Consider the following 22,706-nt stretch of genomic DNA (forward strand, 5'->3'; position numbering starts at 1 on the left):
GAAATATACCTAAGTGTTTATTTGTTAGTGTGACTGAAATATTATTAAAGTAAAAGCAAAAACCTTGGTCGATTTCATTAACACGTAGTATTCTGGCCTTATCTTTCGCTCTATTAACACTTCATTTATTTCAACAATCAACTTCAGCTGCAGCACTTCCTATTTTTGTTTAAAAACAGCAGCGGCAAGTTTCGCTGTATTCTGATTTCATTGTTTGGTGGTTGTGGTAATAAAAATATATTTACAGGAGACGCTTTAATTTAGTCCTAAGGGGTCCTAAGCGACGCATTTGTGACCATGAGCTTGGCCAGTAGGACTTTAATCCAATCGGGAGGCAGTTTATGTCGTTTACAACTCTTAAAATACAAAAAATAAATTGTATAAATAAAACCGTGTGAATCAGAGCTTTGGTAACAGCATATTTTGCATTTAATTAGTATAAAATACCCATTAATATCAACATCGTTTTTAAATCGGCAGCTTATAAAAGCGACCAGTGAAGTGAATTATCTAAAACATTAATGGATTTAAATCTAGGCTGTTGACATTCCCAACTCAGTATTTATTTTATGCAACGGCCAAGGCCATACCCACTAGAGTTCTAGTTGGTGCTTATATTTAAATGCGCATTTTAATGGCGTTCAGCGTAATATTGTCTTTATTTTTGCATATTTTATACTGTTCATTGAAGATCTGTCGCATAATGATCACCGGATCAAATGATTCTGGGTTCAATTCCTTCTTATTAGTACCATTCGTATGTTATTTGGAGTTGACGTTGTATGTTCATTGTAGCATTGTATGTGTTGATAGGTTACAGTGTCTACTATACTTAAAGACACGATACGATCTCTGATGTCTCCACATTGTCCAAAGAGGTAGCATAAGCTGACCCAAAGACTATAAAAATATTGTTTTACGAAGTAACCCTTGGAAAAGTGGTCGTGTGTGGCTAACTGAAGACTAAGTTGAACCTCCTACCACCTGTAAGGTTTTACACCCTTCAAATTAAAACATAACTGCTTCAGGCACGATAATAACAATTAAAATGTGTAAATGTTGTATTGTTAAGATTAATTCCTTCCTTTTTTTTTTGTTTATGAGGGGGAATCCTTCAAAAGGTACCCGACGACGTGGGAGCGACGTCGGGTTATGTGGGATTTTTACCGCACTAAAACCCCCCCGGTGGTCGTCCTCAACGCTTGTTGGAGAACTCCGGGATCTCCGAGGGAACACAACCGGAGTCCTCCAAGCGCAATGCCCCGATCGGGCTCTACCCTGGGGGAGCACTTTTGGCTCCTCCCACACCATCTGGTGTTTACGACGGTGTGCGACCACACATACCGTCGTCCTTCCCGGGGTTGCTTGCTGGACGGTTCGAGCTCCCACTCTTGCCACCCGCAACCCCGGAAGCCCCTTTTAGTCGCCTCTTACGACATGCAGGGGATACCGTAGCCCTATTCTATTCCCGAGACTACAGGGACAAAGATTAATTCCATCCTAGCGAGCGATCAGCGATGTCATAATGTAATTGTATTTCAACCGGAACGTTACGTGTTCTGTATATTATTATTGTCACGTAACGATCTCATTGTTGGCTCAAAAGAATCATAAAAGGACAAAGAAGTAGGCACTGAGTAGTGACTTCAATACGTCGAAGTAAAGATTTAGTTGTCTTGCAAAACCGGTTACGTTCTGTGGCAGATTTTTTCTTCTTTATTACCTCATAGCACTTAGTGCTATTAACGTTGAGAGATGAACGTTTCAAATGTTAGTGGAACAGAGGAAAATAATATTTCTGTAAGCTCGTTTAAAGATGGTAGTATTTTTGGGTAATTTGTATGCGGCACTAATGCTGCGCTGTTATCATCCTTTAGTTTGGTATTATAAAGGTAGAGTCCGCTATCTCTACTAAGATATCGCCTAATTACTTACTACCTACTCAAAAAAATGCTTTTATCGTAAGATATGGTAGAAAACTTAAGTGTTTGACGAAAGTTTTAGATTTATAAGTTTGGATATAACTAAAATTAGATAAGGCACTAGTTGGCAGTGATAGAAAGTTCTTTCAACAAATATTCTATTCCTAGTATTCCTAGTAGTCACATTTATTGATTAGATATTTCTCCAATTCACTTTGATTTAAAATTTCTAAAGACGTCATCACGAGTCTAGCCGACACTCCTTCAATGGTAGGAAGTATTGCCGATTCAATACACGACGACACGTCACGTGATCCTAATGTTATATGGTTTAAAATCGAATATTGATTGATTGACGGGCTGTCGTTAGATGCAACGGACTCTTTAATTCCTTGAATTGGTACTTTTATGGCATATAAGATGCTTTTAGTTATAAGTACACAGTCACGTCTATTGACGATTCTAAGAATTGTAAATGTCCGATTAATTACAATTCTAGACAAGCGAAGGTGTAAGTTTTCCTATTGAATTACTAAAATGGTTCTACGTCATCGCCCATTAATGTTTCATAGAACATAAGTACATAGTCTCTTAACATTACACTGTCCATAAGCAGCTACGCTAAATATATATTATTAACTTTTATATGAAGAACATAAAAGAATAAAAAAAAACCAAAGTCTTAAAAATATGAAAAACTCTAGTGTGTAGATTTCATTCAACATGAAAGGAAATGGCAGTGGTTTTCAAAAGTGTAACATACAGTCAGAATTCTTTTACAAAAATCAAAAACGCATACGTCTTTTCTATTTACATTTTCGGCAACATAGTTACGTACTTAAAATCTCGGAATAGTTTTAACGAGATACAAAACAAACACATTCTGTCACGCTTCTAAACACCATACAAATTCTGTCAAGTAGTGCGTGCTAACTCGCATGCATCTTCGCTACTCGTAAGGAAATGCCGTAGCGAATTAGCTGCCGTGTAGCTGAAAACATTATTAGCGGGCACGATTCTCCTGCTCAATAAGAAGCAGTACTTGTAGTGTTCTGAATAAGTGTAACTGTTGCTACTGGAGGCCATTTGAATGCGCCACGTGTGATCTTAAAAGGGTTGCCTCATTCATATTAAACTACTCCAGTCTTAGAGTTGTTTAATATTGATGAATTGGTTCACTGATGTGATGTATTTTTGAGATTTTCATTACGGAATTGAAGTACTTTACGAATGGTTGACATACATATGAGACGTCCATGTTGAGTCCTTGGGAGTGGTAATCTGTAAATTACTTAATATAGAAATCGTGTTTCATGTGGAGTTGCTATTAGATTGCTATAAACGGCAGTGATTACTTGTCATCAGGTAAACACATGTTCGCTTCCTACTTCAATATTATAAAAAAGACTATGTAGTGAATACTAAATACATCATTGGTAACGCTGCTCGACTGCTGCTGAGAATCTGTAGTCATCTGTAGTTAATTAAACAGGAAGGGATTCTACCTTTAAAAATTACAGATTTAAAAATAAGATATTTATGGTTGAAAATATTGGTATTAGAAACATAAATAGAACATTACACTTGGAGGTGACAACGTATGTAGGCCGCATCTTCAGTAACATATTAGTCTTATTTGAGGTTAGTCGGAGATATCTACAGCTGTTGATCTGAAGTGGTCACTTAACACCATAGAACCTTTAAACTATATAGATCGTTAGGTATCTGATATCATTAACCTAGTGACCTAAATGTTTATGCATATCATGAAATTTATGTCAAATGCTCTTTAACTTTTAGATTTTGATGTTGAGAATAAAATTAAATTTGAAGCAGATAAAAAGTTCATTATTTTTAAAACAACACTTACTTTGTTTTTTAATATTGTTATATTTTTATGCGTGCAGTCACCTGATATAAGTAGGACCATCTGACCATTTGAATCTGAGGTTCACCACAAATCACTTGCAGTGGTTGTTACCCCTGAGGATCAAGGTGGAATACCGTTGAGGTAACGGTAGTAGCACTACCATGTTTTAATATGAAGGGCCCTTCATATTAAAACATGGTAGTGCTTAACACTGTTCTTATTAGTCAGAAATAGATGTGGATGGGATGCTTACAAAGTGAAATCACGAAGGGTATCTACAACTACCTTTATTTGTAGTGTCGGGCACTTTCCATTAAATTATGAATTCATGTATCATCGCATCTAACATCAATTTTTCGAAGGCAATAGCGCATAAACTACAAATGACTGTCGATTCAGTAAGTACCATTTACGGTGTTATAAGCAATTTTATGCTTTCAACATGACATAATGTCTTTTCGATATACGTGCACTTTCTCCAAAGTTTGCTTTCGAGTTACGCTAAGAGGTATTGAAACAACAATTTATTTCTGTTCCCCCTTCCCGAGTTCAAAATCCGTCGAAAGTTTCAAGTTTTACGTTCCGAACAGAACTGCTACAATCAAACTTTAAACAAAGCGATACAAGCTTAGACCAGCAGTTCGGAAGTCCTTTGTGCTCATATTGCTTTACGCTTTCAAGGGTATTAGAGAACTTTGATGTCCGTTGACATTGAGAGGTTGTATCTCAGTGTACCAAAAGGAATAGACACAATGATTTTGTTGTAACAAAATAACAAAATAAATTTACTTTGAAATAGTTTTGTATTATTTTTGAAGATGAATAGTAAAGAGTTCTTGTTGATACATAATTTGCTGCAGCGATTTGATTGTCCTTATTTGTATCACATAAGGGTATCACTTATTAGGGTAAAGGACTATTACTATTACAACTGAATTAAAAATTAATCACGACAGATAGAATAAGTGTACTTAGATTTGCTTACATTTGCAAGTTGGTCCTTAATTTTATGACACCTAAGAGGAGTAACAATAGCTTAAACCATAAAACCAAGAAACATAAAAATACAATTGTAATATTCCCAGTAAAGTAAGAGTACAATGTTATAAAATAAAATTCTATTCGAATTTTAAAAACATTGTTAAAACAGTTACATAAAATGTTCGTTAAATCCAGAACGCTCGGAACTTCTCGAAGAAAGTACTCAGTTGCAGTTTTACTAAAAAGTTTAATGGTTCACACGTAACCCATTTAACTAGTGCATTTTGTTATCTTAACTACTCTCTCGGTACTACAGAACTTTATATAAATACTGTTAGTTACAAAACGCGTTCGTTTTATAGGCTACCAATTAGGTTTATTTCTTAGCACTTACTCCATTCGCAAGATTTTCACAATGGGCATGTATGTATCGCTATAACGGGAGATAAATCGATTTACTCACGATTTTATGGTCGATTAAGTTTCACAATTTCTGCCACATTCGAGTTTTTAATGCTTGTAATGTTTCTTTGAATACGTGCTTATTAGAAATTCATTGTCGGTTAAAGGAAAATACGGTGAGAAAATCTGCATAAGATCATGAGATTTCTTGATCGCATCGCATTTAACAAGAATACTAAAACATTTTCCTTCTAGAAGGATCTAAACTCAGTCATACAATGACGGATTGATGAGCATGACGATGTAATAAACAATATTGTATATAAAAATAAGGAAACGAATACCCTACAGGTGTGTGTAGGCAAGCATACATAGGCATACGTTCAAACATACATTTACATTCTACAGCACGAAATTCGCTAGCGGCTCTGTTCATCTCAACCGCCTCTTAAACTACCCCTTTCGTTTCTCTTCAAGTAAAATGTGGCTTGTATTACTTTCTTAAGGTTTCGGTTTGGTTCAGTTAAATTGAGTAACGAAGTAAAACTAAATACTTCAAAGATTTTATGTTTTAATATCGCGAAAGTGACTAGCGTTCGTCATTTAGAAGGAACTGTACAATTGTATTTATTTATTTACATGTGGACTATACCTCCATTTTTATTTACATAACAAATTTAACAACAAAGCAGAACAAAAAAAATTAAACCATATATTTTTGCTGTAAGCAAAACAAACTCACAAATCATGATTACGAGAATCGTCCCTCGTTAAATTCTTCAAACTTTCTAAGAAAGCGTGGATTACACGTAAAAGTAAAGCTACCGTGCTTAACTCGTACATTTATGCAAATCGTGATTTAGTAAACCAAACGCGAGATGTTTCTCCACAATTAGCGTTGTCCATGGCAACGCTTTCCAATGTGAAACCCACTTTAGTTTAACCTCAGTCATGCAAAACAAATTATAGTATGCGCGGATCGCTCTTTGAAGAATGGCGTGAGATTGGTGAACTGGATTAGTATTGCAATTTTTATCAATGGATTTTATGCGTCTTGCTCTAGTAGTCTAGTGGATCTATCAGCGATTGTACATGGTAAGCCTCTTCACCATATGATTTTAAATGATAACTACATAATTTTTTAGACGAATCAGCATGTACAGATGCTACTAGTATCTCAATAAGACAAATATTGCTGAGTGGTAATTCTTCTTTTGATTTGGTCTTGTATGTTGGTTTAAATTTTGTACCAATATTTTCAAACTTGGTATTGGTTCGTATCTGAAAGTTTATTTACACGAAATCTATAATTACCTGTTATTTTTCGAACATTTCTGCAATGACCAATATATGTAACTTGAAGAATGAATGATTTGACAACTGGTAGAAGTACGTAGGTTTTGTACAACCTGTCCCTAAAAACATTAAACAATTGTTTCTTCGAATCTATAATTAGATGAAATGGAGATATTTTGAACGGATGTGAACCTTTGAATGGATCGAATCTCTGTTGACGGATATACAAATCAGTCTACATTCATCAATTAAATCAGTATTACCATTAATTACATTACACAACATGACGTTAGTTGCGTTAATCGCATCCATACATCGTATCGAGGTGTGAAGGTCGAATGTAATAATATTTACATACGTCACGTCAGTAACTACTTACAACTGTCAGTACCGGTAAGACGAGGCCACTGTTATAAGCCGGAATGCTATTTATTCCTGACTTATTGAATGTGTTTTTAAGTTAATAAGCTATTTGGATAAGCCACACTTAACACAGATGTTTTAAAGATTGTGATTACTTTGATGTCAATAAGCAGAAGAAAATGAAGTGTTATACAAGAGACACCGTTCATTTCTCATTTACCTTAATGATTCTTAAATTTTAAAAATAAATCTTCCTTTTAAATATAATAATATCTATGTGTCTGATTTAATCGTAAAATCAAAAAAATACGAATCTTGTTATCTTTGGTACTAAATGTCTATGTTCTGTAAATATATTATTATTAAAGAAACCTACAGCCGTATACAAACAAATACAGTTGCACCGTCGTAGAGTTCGACACGTCGACTCTACTTTATTATCATCCACGGTATAGAGCTCCTATAGAGTCGTAAAATTCAAGATTCATACAGACAGGTAATCCCCGGCAAATAGCAGAGACTTGCTTAGTCAGCTAATGCTAATAAAAGTGCGGGGTGTTCACTGACGTGAAACGAACTTCGTACAAGTTGTAAAGAAAAACGAAAAGGGGAAAGTGCCCTTTTTGGATGGGTATGAAAACTGTGTTGTAAAAATGTGTGACTCATTGATGTACTATACGTTTGGCGTTGGAAGATAAATAGAGGATCAGCTTGAATGGAAAATGAAGGAACTGAACCTTATATAATGCCTTATAAAGTTTTCGAATTTGACAGTTTTTTTATAGTGAAGTAAATACAGAAGGAGGTATTTTTAACAATTTTGAAGTTGTAAAAATACGAGTAGATTTGTACATCATAAGTACTATATGACTTAAAATGGTGGAAACAATTATTATTTCACTATGACGTCCTGGTGGTGGTAGAACCCGTTGTGATTCGACTTTGGAGGTACCAACCACCGCCACACATACTTCTACCTAATAATTTCAATGTATTTGTATTTAAAAAAAAACATTATTGTAATTTAGATAAACCTACATATTTTATGTTGTACATTTACGTTTTGTTATTCTTAAAACACATGATAAACATGTTGTAACTTTTAACGAACGATTACAAACACGATACGACTACAAAGTATAAAAATTTCACATGCACTCCAACATGTGCATGTCTATTGTTTTTGTTACAACACTTTGTTCCGGTTTCGCAAGGGCCCTGCATTTTGTAGGACCTATAATATCGCAGTTTACGAGGTGTCGAGAGCCCGTGACGGGAGATTACGCTACATAGGGATGGCGATTCTTTCTCAAAAATATCGATTTGAATCGAAGTGCAATAAATCAGTACACAAAAAGATCGAGGCCCAAAGAATCGGTTTCCTAAAAAACGATCTTCGATCTTTTCGGCTACAAAGGGCCAAGACAGCGAAAAAAGGCTCTCCAGGACCAAACAAGCACTGAAATATATATCCGTCATCAAAAATATCTACAACAGATTCAACCAACTTCAAAAAGATCGACTTTCGATTTTCTAGAATGAAAGATCGATTCATTGAATCGATTGAATCGATCTTTCATCGATCATTGAATCGATCTATTACTGGAGATGGTTAAAAAATATCGATTTTTTGGCCCAAAGGATCGATTCGATTAACCGATCTCAGATCGCCATCCCTAATGCTACAAGTGTTTGTTTTACGGTGGGAACTGGGCCCTTCGGGGATCATTCTGTTTACGCTCTTAAGCTTTATTAGATCCGTAAATTTTGTTTTATGGGTTATGTCATTTTAACGGTTGCTTTGTTGCGGTGAATGGATTGCATTTTTTGGGACTCGGATAAATGTAATTGTTTTGGTAGTAGCGTTATGTAAATGGGTGTTAAACTGTACAATTTTTGTAGCAACAAACGAAACTAACCCTTTCCTCAAGAGCCTACTCCCGTCTAAGGATCAATAATCAATCCCAAATAAGATTGTTGTCTGAAATAACCACAGATGAAATGTTATACTCTTGAGAACGAAATTCGAAAACCTCGTAAAACATTGATTTAGATGTGGCGGTGGTAGATACCGTGCTTACCCAATTCTTTAGTTTCTTCCCTCTTTCAACGTTGTCAGATAAAGTACATAATATATTCAAACTAATTTGTATTTTTATTTTTACAGGTAAGTCGATTGGAACTACAGAGTGACTTTATGAATAATGGGGTAAGTTTATCAAGCAAGATTTATTGCATTGACGATTATGAATATTCGTCGTGAAATACAACGTTATGCTTGAAAATTGACACATTTTACGTCAAAATACAACGGTTTGCGTTGATTTGGATATATGACGCTGGGTTATTCGCGACTATATTTATTTATTTTCAGTTTTTTTAAGTAAATTATACCGTCAAGAAATAGCCCAAAAATTATGAAAAAAGTCTAACTAAACTAAGTAATTGAATTCTAAAATTATTTGTAACTCTTAAATTTGTTCTTTGATTACGAAACATAATGATTAATTACATCGCTTAATTTCTATTAAGATCTATTTGCACAAATTTGAATCGAATTCTACGTTATCTGGTTATCAACACAATGATAAATTGCTTAAAACTATTTTATTTACGTCTACGAGTCGATTTCTAAATGTGTACACACACACATGTAAAATGGCCCATGGGAGCTTTAACCGCGGCGCGATTCCTTCAAACATGCTCCAGAATTAACCTGGAATGACAGTTTTACAACATCACCACAATGGCCGGTTGAATGATCTTTATGCTCTAAACATAAGGCCCAAATACGGTTGACTTGCGCCTTGTTTTGAAGCGCATTAACATGTGTCTCTAACTATACATATATACAATATCACATACACTGTAATAAACTTAGTACTCAAGACTAAAGGCTCAATTGTGGCAGACTTCAGGTAGGAATTTAATATTAACCGGTGATGATTACAGATGTCTGGTGGACTATATGCTCGTCTGCTACTTAGATATAAAATTAAAATTAAAAGGTGTAGTCCACCGGATTTTAAGTAGTCTTTACTGGCCATAAATCCTAAACATCAACCCCAGAAAGGATTTGGATCTTACCTGAAATTTGAGACAATATTTTCAAGACTCAGGTACTGCCCTTGGGGACTAAGTTGAAATGCTTAGTGTAAGTGTCTCTCCATTACTCCCTTCAAAACAGGTAACAAAAGCGTTTTACACTGCTTAGTATTAGTTGGAAACGACAATCAGTCTACCGTGATTTGTGTAAAACTTCATTTAGGCTAAGGAAAAAGAAAAATTCATGCAACGTCGATAAACTTTCCAGCTACTAACTTAGATAACGTAAACCAGTCGATTAGTTGATAGTTAGAGCCAATACGAACACACGCAATATAACGTGTAACCAGAGCAGATACTGAATTACGCAGAACAATCTAGAAATTGATAAGTAATTTTCATGGTACACACATTTTCACCGCACGAACGATCTTCCGTTCCGTTAAAGGTGTTACAGTTTATTTATGATTCGACGTCCGTACAGGCTCGTTGATTTACATTCTCTTATGGCGTTTCGCGATCTTGTACGATAACAAGGCGGCTGATTTAAATGGGATTTGAATCTGAAACTACGTAGAATGGATTCTGCTTCCTATTAGGGAAAATTTCTAATATCGTGCTTAAAATCTTGCTCGCTCGCTTCTAATATTAATCAGGTTAAGAGGATTATTAGTTCGATGAACGTGTTAACTGTTAATAAGTTATGTGGTTTGTAACAGTATAATTATGTTTCATTGAGATATTAAGAACGTAAGATTAGTTTTAATAAAAGCTTTGTTAGTTTACTGCAATATTTTAGTAATAAATTCATCCATACGTAAACAGAGATAACTTTTTAAAGGCTGTAACTGATTGAAATACAAAAAGATCTACATACATTTCCTGTTGCAGAAACTGATGACGATGTTAAAAAGTTTTGGTCAGCTGACAATCGAATTACTCACGGATAAGGGTCTAAGAAATACCAGAAATCGACCTTGACTTGTGATTGCATAAAGGAGATTGACTCATTGGGTCACTTTTCGAAAACTAAATATCTTCTTTATCGTTGTTTTATTATTGTTCAGTAAGATCCTGACTATTAGAGGTTAGCAGATACACAAATGATAATAGATCTCTCTGTATGTAATGAGTTGTCAGTAGGATTTCATACGATAATGTGGTACGAGTATAATAGTATATTACAAGCAGATAAATTGTTACTTTCGTATTGAAGCTATTTCAACCGGTTGCTAACTTAAAATCTCCAAATAATTCCCATAAAATTCAATATTGAGGTAGTAGATTCGTTCTGCTTAACCTGTACTCATAACTTAAACCTACTGTTTTTTTCACATATAGTTGTATATACAAAAATTCAAAACGTGCAGTTTATTGCGTTAGTTACGGTTATTTCTTAAAATAAAAACATGGCCACGGATTTGTTTCCGTCATGCCATCGGGCGAAGGTCAATTCAATTACGTCATTAACTATCTTATGTTCTAATGGTCTCGTGTTCTTAACTTATTGTCGATGTGTTTTTGGAGTTATAATTTTGGCGCGTTTCTAGAAACGTATTAATGTACTAGCTGTCCCGGCCAACGTTGTGTTGCCATATAAATAAAAAAAATGTTAAAGGTGAACAGCCCTTATCACTTAGGGCTATGAAAAATAGATACTAGCCGATTCTCAGACCTACTGAATGTGCATATAAAATTGGGTGAAAATCGGTAAGCCGTTTCGGAGGAGTACGGTAACTAACATTGTGACACGAGAATTTTATATATAAGATTTTCAGGTAGTTAAGTGTCGCGCGCGCATTATGCTAGTTAATTACAGAACCAATACCAATAAAATCTTTTAAATAATTACTACGTTATGTATATACACAGTTTTTATCAGTATATACTTAAAACATTTTAAAATTAAGATTCACTTTCAAGCTTTATTATATACGTTAATGACTGCACAACTTACATAAATATGTCCGGTGACAAATTTAAAAATTAAAAAGTCCTATTTTAATTTAACTCGTCATTATTTTTATTGCCAGTATATTTCCATTACAAATCTTGTTTTATGACAGTGTTTAACTCAAGTTCAATATATATTAAGTTAAGGTAACTTTTAGCTATAAATACATGTATTACATGTAAATTATCACATCATTTCACCGAACAAATGTTTTGCTCAAATTCACTGTTAATCTAACTAAGCTAACGGACTTTAACCGCATGAGGATTATAACAGTTTTCCAAGATAAACTAACAAATGAAATAAGAGTATAATTAATAAAATTCATAATGATATAATTACACCTAACGTTTATTTAAATTTATACAAGTAAGCATTAGCATATTTAGAAAAAATAAAGCAAAAAGACCGTTTTTGGCACAGTTATTTAATTTATATGTATACATTACTGTAGCATTTTTGATCATGATAATAAGTGATCTAAATTTTTGATACAGTTATAGTAATATCCAACTAATCTCGTCGTACAAGTTAACCCATTACTGTCCCACTGCTCGGCACGGGTCTCCTCTTATAGCGAATCAGTGGCTAAGTTCGAATTAGTCGACTTCAGATGCCCTTGATAACTATTTCCTCACTATGTTATCCTTTGCTTCTATATCAAGAATAATTAATCCCGAATTTGCACAAAAGTTAAAAAATCATACGTGCATGGAATCGAACAATAGACCCCAATTAAGAAGCTGAGTTTCAATTACTAAGCTTGCACTACTTTATACATTCAAGTAATGTACATTAACTTGAAATAATTTCACGTACGTTCAATAACAATTCTTTCAACGCGCCCACGAATGCCGGTGAAAACTTCTCATGGCCTTGCTCTTAGTTCGCCTGAGTCACACAACTGACAATTACGTATCGTAATAGCTTCTTAAGACACGTGTCTCACTGTCAGCGAGTATCACGGATCAGTTTTCTCGCTTAGGGACAAAATCAACAGTCACAAAAAGTACGAAACTCTAATGCAAAAATATCTCAAATGAAAACTGTCTGGTAATTGGTTATCGATCACTCAAATTACGAGTACAACTGAGTTTGTAATATTGTTGAGTATTTTCATGTTTTAGTGAATAAGTTAGGCAGTCCGTACCGGTAGCTATCATTTAGGCTTGTGGCGGTGCAAACTTAGCGACAAAGTTATTATCATTGATCTCTAACGGTAGTCTCTATCAATCGGATTCCGAGTCATACTCCTATACAAGGTTTCGCTTCCTTATTTAAAAGGAGAGACAATTGTTGATATACATTTGTTATATTTTGCCAGTATTTTTAAAACTGTAGTAGATTGTAACCGAAAAAAACGATTAATTAATTTTAGCGATTATAATTATTTTATTATTTTATGAGTGTACTTTACTCGTTTATCGTCTACGATGTGACAAGTACCTAATAGTTAGTGTGAGCAAAAACATTGTCTAACAGACTTTATGGCGCAATCGTGCCAGCACCTCCTTTGATTTGCAAAGCTATTAGCTGATTGAATGCCTGTAGGTCTTTTTTATCGAGACCTTTGATGTCTTAGTGCGATTTGTTTTGTGAAGTGATTATTATTAGTTCTTTTTGTATGAGTGGTGTTGAGACTAGAAGTGCGTGTACACAACTTACTTGTAACATGAGTATATATAACCTAAAACATCTGTTGCGTTAAAATATTGCCTTCCCAGGTGTTAATACTACTGTTATTCAGATGCCGTTTAAGATTTTTTCAATTCTTCAATCCACTATAATTTCATCAGCATTCTAATCTATAAAATATATTACATTTATATACGTATTAATGACGTAGAGAATGGTTTACAAGTAAGTTCGTTTTCCACGGTCATTTTTACCGCGTACATGCTAAATGTGGAATGAACTTCCTCCTGAGGTATTCCCTCAGGACTATGGCATCGGGCTCTTTAAGAGGGGTGTAAAAAGAGTTCTCCTTCAAAGCATTTTGCAAATGTCCATAGGCGACGGTGACTGCTTTCTACCAGATAACCCATCTGCCTTATCGTTAGTTTAAATATGAAAAAAAAGTATTATTAATGATGATAAAATTAAAATGACGAGATAATTTAAAAATAACTGTGTTTATTTAATCTTATATTCGCTAGCAAATAAAACCTGTACTTTAAATATTGTCTGTCTACTCCTACAGCCTTATTTTAGTTAAGGTCCTATGTATGTTGTTCATGCTTGGAAATAATAAAGACTTATTAGTACCTTGCCTAATTTTGTAATTTTATATGTAGGTCGATTTTCTATGTTGAAAATAACACTAAAATCACAGCTACTGTGCGTAGTCACGAAAATTTAATAGAAGTAAGATATAATGGCGCATGTTGTGGTTGTAATTTAATCATTTCGTTCTACCATATCGCTTCGAAATTGTAAGTATTTATCACGCATGGAATACTATGCATTTTATCTATTCATATCGCCAAAAAATAATAGGTTCCTGTGAGATTTTCGATTCGTTTCAGTTATTTTCATTTGTATATCGATTACTATAATACCTAAATAAGCAAATACTCTGAACGAAGTTGATAAAAAGTAGTTTTGCTTGGAAAAATACAGAGTTAAATGAAAGAGGAATACATACTAATTGTTTTAAAAAGTTAAAACTTACACTAAGATTTTCCGCGCTTTTTAATTGACATAAATATGAAAAGTAGTGTATAATTATTTCAAACTGTCAGTTACTTTTTGATAAACTAAAAAAAGATTAAAAAAAGAATATTAGTTTCTTTGCTGTTTTAGTTTCGTGAGCCTTATCATGTGTAGATGGCGTTAAACTTTTTTAAAATTATGTTTGAATATGGGTCTCATCATAGAAGTGAAAAGCAAGTGTTTCATGGGCATCATTATCTAAATTTTCTAACATTGAATGACAAGTCATAATGACAATTCACAATAAAAATAGTTGAAATAACTCTATCCACTTATATCAACAGTGTTATTGATTTCAGAAACTGTGTCAAGAGTCTTGACATCAACGTGGGTTAATAATGAATATTGCCGTTTCCTATTATATTTTATTAGTTCTGCTGATAAACCTGGATTTATTGGTTGAACATTTGACCTAGATATTGTAACTAGATATTCTAATGAAAAGAGGTTTAAAGTATTAAATACGCCAGGGATTAGAGATGTTAGAATATTCGTGTGAAAATCTGAAATCGTAAATCTTTTTAAAGGATTATTGTAATAGGATATAAGTCAGTTATCAGGTCAGAATGTCTTGTCACAATGAGTATGCTTATCTGTTTTGAGAATCCCTTAGCCCTCCTAAGTAAACACCATCATTCTGTTGTTCGTACACATAGATGATCTGACGGCTTTTCTCCTATATGTTATTAGTTGTTTATTATATCTTTTCCTATACAACTTGAGGAATACCGTTATATATAGTTTGAGAAGTAAAAGTATTGTGTAATAGTTTCTTCTATAACAAATACGAAAATTGCATCACAAAACTTCATTGTCATTTTACAGGATAATCCTGAAACTAACATCGAATGCTAGGCCACACTTAAGGTTAAAGGCCCTAAGATGTTAATACGGGATTGTAATTCAACGACCTCCGGGTAATCCGACTAAATCTAGAGATGTGCGCAATTCTTCCATATTCTTCGGAGTTCGAGCCTCATTAATATGTATGAGGTGTCAGCAAGATTGCGTGGAAATGCCAAGTCTAGGTGCAATATTATGAGTGACCCTTGTCAGCGAACCTTTGGAGGATAGATGGCGCTACTGGCTTCGCGCATCAGATTCTAACCCACCATAAATCTGGAGACCCTCATAAGTCTCTAGAGTTGTTTAGGATAGGCGTGAATCTTATTAATATGTATGAGATAGAGGTAAAAGACAATAGTGGTCCAGGGGAAACGAGAGAAAATATTTTCGGTGACAACATATTTAAGAAGACCCTTTTGCCTATGCATCACTGGCTGAAGAAGTGTTTTTGAAATTCGTGGTGTTCTAAGATTTATAAGGGGTAAAACAATATTTTTAGGTATCGATCGATATAAAAAATAAGTTGGTGGGTAGCACACATACAGACACAGAGACATATGTAAATTCTTATATCTACTTCTAGATTATTTTCTGATTTAATATCTTAAAAACTTTGTACCAAAAATATTCCTTGAAGTAACATTTTGTTACTAATTAATTATTATTAGTGGATTACATAATTGTTTTTAAGTATATAACATAAATATAGAGTAGGGAATTACAAACTAATAATAAATGTGAGGTGCCTAATATTAACAAAGGATATCTTTAAGGATTTTCCTTTATAGTCGGGTTAGTGACCTTTAAGCTAACAAGGGTGATTGGCCGTAACATTGTGTAAAACGAAAATGTCACTGATAAAGGCCTTTGACCTGATATAAATAGTCTGCACGATAGCGTTTTATATAATATCAGTCGTTATCTTTTTCAATATTTATGAACATATCTGTATTACGGAAAGAACATTGAAGTTCCCAATACGTTATAAATAAAAACTTCGCACGTAGCGAAGCAAACGCCCCAATATTTCAGGGAATCGGAGAGATATAAACATCCTGTACTGAAATGCCTTTACGTGAGTAAAGTACTCAAGTCGAAATGCCTAACGTGTGACCGTTCAATCTTACGCAATCCTAGACCAAAGGGAAGGGACAGCGGTCGGGGACAATAGAAAAGTGTTTTTTTTTAAGATCTTTCAATAATTTTCATACACGAGGAATGGAGTGTTTTCTACGGAGATAAGAAATGCTTTGCGTCTTCGATTTATCAGTGTCACACGTCGCTTCTTTGTGACCTAAGGCCATATCAAAGCGTACATTATAAATTTACCCTGGTTATTAAATATGTATTTATAAAATTTAAATTTCAATACAGCATAGGTACATATTCCACTGTTAAAAACAGTAATAAGTGGTGGTAACGCCATAAACCCAGAAGAGTACTATCACTTCACCTAACAATAGGCTTGTTTCCAACGGAACTTCACAAATTGCAACATTACATTCTATCTATTCTTACACTTCCCTCTCATAAATAGAAAGTATCTTAATGAACACATATATCTCCGGTAATATCTAATAGATTAATAAATAACAATCTACGGCCAACAACAGTCGTAATTAAGAATTAATTATAACATTCAAGTTATCAACTTGAACTTGTTAGTTAGTGCACTAGCTATTAATAATACACGTCTACTAAATGATTCGCGAGAAACAGCACAAGTTGGAATACTTTATGTTATGAAATATGGAATATGCTACAGGCTTAATTGAATGAGTTTGTTCCATTGGGACCGTCTTTCTTGAAGGGGATTTTAGCTCACGATAAAGTCTTAACAACAAGTTTAGTAATAACGATTTACAACGGCGCGGGTATACAATTTAGATGTCTTTTAGCGATTTTATGAAAGAATTACTTACAGCAATTAACTTTAGAATTCATTGGTAATACTTTAAATTGAAATTACTTATTATGAAAATTCTCCATTACGTTAAAATGATTTAAAGAGAAATCTAAAAAGAAACATTTAGAATTTAAACCAGTCTCCAATGTTAACGATATGTTGCATTTTATGCAAGTGAAAACATGCCGTAGCCATTAAATGCGAAAAATAATTAACATTTTGCAGTCTTCTATTATTTCTTATAGGTGTTTTCGCTAATGTTTTGTCATTTATGACATTCAACTAAATCCATTCATTCTTATAAAACTAAATCTGTTTATCTATCTGCTAATAAACAATGAATTGCCCAGATTATTTTAATCTAAGATTGTTTATTATATTCGACATACATTATAGTAACTGATAGCAGTGTGTTGTCGATAAAAATATTTTTATACGAGTACCTATATTACGTTATCAGTATTTTTGTTTGTACAAGTGTTTCAAACAAGGACTTTTAATATTTGCTGCAAAAAGAATTATTTCACTGGCGCGAAATGCTCTATCTCATTCATTGTTAGAGAAGTAAATGAGACAGCGTTAAGAGACCTTACTACCAAAGAGAGCGTTGAAACAGTGTAATCATAATTTGTAAAGTAAGTCGAACTCACACTGAGGATTCCGTATAACCTTTTTTTGTATTTGTTAATGATGTTATTGAGGATATCTTAGTAGTAAATTCATGAAAATTTAAATTTTCTTCCTATTACGGTTAAACAAATATAACGAAAAAAGGCGAAAATATCGGTATTTTATATGGGTATGGGAGTGGGGACCCCTTTATATTTTTAACTTTTTTTAGTATTGGTAGAGGCCACAACAGTACACACTGTAAAAATTCAGTGTATATTTATTACAATTCAAGGGGTAGAACCATATTATGACAGACAGATAGATTATATCATTAATAGGCTCATTAATAGAGTTCTGTTTTTAACCTTAAACGGGTACGAAACTCTAAATGCTTTCCTATTCGTGCGAGAGTTGCACCCTGTTTAATCTTATGCAGTCAGTAATAAAGATGTATCATGCGATGTAAAATTATAATACAACTTAGTGGCAATGCGCTACGCTCTATAATCTTTTAAGCAGATTTGCCAGTAGGGATGGTGATTCTTTCCGAAAATTTTTGGCGATTCTTGAATCTATTCGAATCGAAGTGCGATAAATCGATTCACAAAAAAATCAAGGCTTTAGGAGTCGATTTTCTGAAAATAGATCTTCGATATTTTCAGGGCGTAGCTAGGCGAAAAAAGGTCGTCAGGACCAAATAATCATGAAATACGTATTCTTCAGCAAACAATGCCTATAACACAATTGTTATTACTCAATCAACTTCAGAAAAATCGAAATGCGTTTTTCTAGGATATAAAGATTCACTGAATCGTATCATTACTAGAGATCGATTCAAATAATCGATATTTTTGGCCCAAAAGCTCGATTCTTTTATTAATCGATCTCAGATCGCCATCCCTATTTGCCAGTTTAAATAGCCGTATGCGTTTATCCGCGCTATCGCAATGTTTAGCGGAGCGGTGAGTTGTTAATAGATTGAAGGTAGGGCTCAGTTATTTTGAACGGCAATTTAAAATAATTTAAACACAAAATAGCGACGGTGATAATGAAACCTTTTCATCTAAATAATCAATTTTAGGTCGTTCATGATTTGAAGTAAACTTTATGTATGAGATTATAGCAATCGAGCATGCACTTCATCTGATAGTATTTTGTCATTGAGGTCTGTAATCTGCTTGGAATACTAATTAAGTCCTATCTGAGAAAAGGCAAAAGATGCGTTGACATCTCTGTGAACTAATTTGATATGCCTCATATGTTTCTTCTCATCCAATCCATCAAAGCAGAACACAGAATCGGTTGATATCATTGTAATAATCGGAGGCCAATTAAGACAGTTGCAATCGAAATATTATATCACCTTTGAAACCTTTCATTTTTGTTTGAAAATAATTTTAAGTCGTATAACAAATCGTTTATTCGTTGTCTGCTAAGACAATAAGTATGACATCTGCATCTCACAAAAGCGCCCATTTTTGCGACATCGTACTAAACGAGATTGTCTACAGACGCTTAAATCGAGCAATGTCTAAATTAATGAACTTGTTCAACAAAATTTTATTATTTTTAGTTATATTTATTTTAAAAGGAACTTCTTTTTATTTGCCGTCGTGTTTATGAAATATTTTTTTTATTTCAATGCAGTTCTGTACTTAAATTTGTAGAGAAAATGAGATATTGACATATTAGTTAAATAATCATACTTACATACTTTTCTCGGTAACAAAATAACAACTAATATTTATTATGTAAGTTACGAAAAAAAGTTATCTATTTTTCTTTCACGTTTTTCTTTTGGGAAATTAAACAACAAACAGGTTTTAATTCACAAAATCTATGTGTAGTTTCATACTAGTGAATTGGAGTGCATATTTTTATTTTTATTTAGGTAGGTACATTTGTATCAAAATAGGCTGAATAGTAAATACGGATTCTTTTTCAATTTTAATATCTGAGAGTGAGTCCTCACTCCCCACTGAACTTTTCAATCGGAATACTTCACGCAAGTTCATCCTTTGAGGTTCTTCCTGTTTTGGTAACCAAATTGAGTGAAATAACAGGCTATGGAAACAAAGCTTTGACCCATAGAGCTCTTTATACAGTTTTCAGGCGAAATTGTAAATAGTGCATAATTACTGTTTTTCAGATCTTTTGATTTTTTGTTTTGTTTTTTATTCCATTCGTAGTCTGTTTTCTTTTGTAATGAAATAACTCCATCATTTTTGATAATTATACGAATATGTGTTTTGTTCTGTGATTAAGAATTACTTTATTTATTGTCTTTGTTTAAGCCTGTTTAACTATTCAGTTGTCATAAAAATATAATTAAACTCCGAAACACGTAGTAGTAAACATTACAAAAGACCTAATGAAATGTAAACCTTTTTAAAACTAATCTTTAGTTTTAAATTATTGAAATATGAACATAGATTGATCAATAAATCTTACAAGCTAATAAATATCACACTGTCAATCTATTGAAAAGCTTTCACAGTTTTGAGAACAGTTACAAGACCCATTAGATGAGACATAAAATACGTACACAAAAGAATTGAAGCCATTTTGGCAATGTAGAGGCGTTATGTGGGCGATTACATAGACTTACCTAGAGTCATTATGCCAACTGCACATTATCAAGAGTCATCGAACCGGTCAATGACCTCATTGTGTGCAAGGTCGTATGTGCATTTTATGTATTAATGTTCTTACAAGATTCACAAACAATGATGACTGTTAATGACATCGCATGATAAGCGACAATAAATTGGTAATTTTTCGTTTTGGTGAGATGTAATGAGATTTATGATTGACTCTCGGTGATATCAAACGGGATTCCATTAATGTGAATTGGTTTTTCATCAATTCTTATAAATGTACTCAAAATCATATAAATAATGTTGACTTCAATTTTTTATAAATATATCTCTTATAAAAAAAAATATGGCAGCATGTTCTTCAAACTATACAATATAGTTGTATTTTAAATATTTTAATATTAATGTCTTTGCTGCAAATAGAAGTAATGCAAAAAAATCTTATTCTATTTCCACTCCTTTTAACGTACATATTTGCCTACTGACTACATTAATTTACGCTATATTCTAAAATGAGTTTTTGAGTAATAACAATCAGTTTACGTATTAAACTATTTTATTAACTTTAATTAAGTTTATTTTTCTCAAATGTGTCATATTCATCTTAACTTAAACTGGCACAACAACAAGAATACCGCTAAAAATAACCCAATTAACCGTGATGTTTCTTGGCAAAAACAATAAACACGATGGAATTCCCACATGAATTTCCCTAATACAATATGCAGACAGCTTGTTCCGATCTATCTCTGGAGTCCTTCGAGGGAATAATTTGGGTGGAAATAATGAAATGGTACAAGTTTCGTGGCGATGTTTTATTCAACGCGCTTGTTTCGTCTTGTTTTGCTTGTATTTTGTATTTTCTGTCATATAGAAGGCCTACATCCAGTGATGAATGACTGAAAATTTGGGTGCTAATAATAAAGTACAAGTTTAGTGGTAATGGTTATTAACACGCTTGTGCTGTCTTGTTCTACTCATTTGTATGTATTTTAAATGTGTTTTGGGTATGAGGGGAAGTAGATTTTATTTTCGTGCCTTCGCCGTAACGAAATACCTTCCGAAGGGGTGATAGATTATCAAAACGAATTCTGTAAATTGTTTGGTGTTTGTTTTGGTGGCATAAAAAGACTATGCTCATGTATTATATCAATTTAATAAAATATACTCTTATGTCTGGTTTTAATAAATTTTCTAGTTATCTCGAATTAATTTTTGCTCATTAAATATCGTAATATTTACTCATACATTTAAACATTTTTTTGCTCAAAATACAACAAACTGCAGAGAAATTTCGGTTTTCTCATATCTTCAAAGCGACCCACCTCGTTTCTCTTTATTTGCGATCCGTTTGTACAGAGGTCATTTAGAGTAAAACGGAACGCCATTGTTTATTTTTTAAACGTAAAACAAACATTAGTCTTTTGTTCGAACAGCCTTCCCGCGGTCGGATATTCATTAACTCTTGAAGACGAGTGAAATACGGTTTGATGGTATTTGCTCTTGAGAGTAATAAAATAAAATAAAAAGAATGAGAAGAAATACAGGTATATATAAATTGAATTTCAAATTTTATTTTTTTATCGTCCCTGTTATAAAAATAGATACTCGATGGACGTGCAGTTCCATACACATGTCCTTCTATCAGTCATTTGAAGTTCACAGATGCTCATGGCTTCCCCGAATTCCATTACTTCTATCAATACTGTGTTTTTTGTATCGCGCGATATATACCTAGTTTCTAATCACCTGTCCACATGCTTTTCTGTCCACATAGATAGATAGAATATTCTTTATTGCACACTTCAATAGAACAGCACAACAATTTTTATTTGTAATACACAATTGTATAAGTTAATCGTATCCTTGTTTCCAATTTAAAAGATGTGTGTTATGGAGTTTCTTTCGCCACTTCTTCTCTATAACAAAACACCTTGTAAAGAACATATTTTGAATTAAAAAAAATGATTTGATTTGATTTGAAATTGGTTTTTATACGTTGTGCCCTTTCTGGACTCAAAACTCCTTATAACTATTGTTGTTCTGGAAATTTAAAGTATGTGTTATAATTGATATTACGTATACTTTGAACATACCGATTTTAAACTCCAAAACAGTTTTCCGTCAAAAATATTTCATATCTAAACAAACTATCACCAACCGAGTAAACCCAGTAAACTATTTAAAAAGTAATTTGTGG

The 22,706-nt window shown here is 33.3% G+C and overlaps 1 protein-coding gene across 8 annotated transcripts in view; it reads left to right on the forward strand.

Moving 5' to 3' along the window:
• RapGAP1 (Rap GTPase activating protein 1) overlaps positions 1–22,706 on the forward strand; it is a 383,574-nt gene that overhangs the window by 268,614 nt on the left and 92,254 nt on the right. The window contains exon 1 of one of the 8 annotated variants that reach the window (XM_073088866.1): positions 6,151–6,270. The exons of the other annotated variants lie outside the window; for them this stretch is intronic. Coding sequence (XP_072944967.1) covers positions 6,268–6,270 — 3 coding nt within the window. The 5' untranslated portion in view covers positions 6,151–6,267. Of the gene's footprint in view, positions 1–6,150; positions 6,271–22,706 lie in introns of those variants that run through there. 8 annotated transcript variants of the gene reach the window in all.

The sequence above is a fragment of the Epargyreus clarus genome, unplaced genomic scaffold (genome assembly GCF_041222505.1).
Source record: "Epargyreus clarus isolate Ecla_fem2 unplaced genomic scaffold, WU_Ecla_fem_2.2 ptg000027l, whole genome shotgun sequence".
Taxonomy (NCBI): domain Eukaryota; kingdom Metazoa; phylum Arthropoda; class Insecta; order Lepidoptera; family Hesperiidae; genus Epargyreus; species Epargyreus clarus.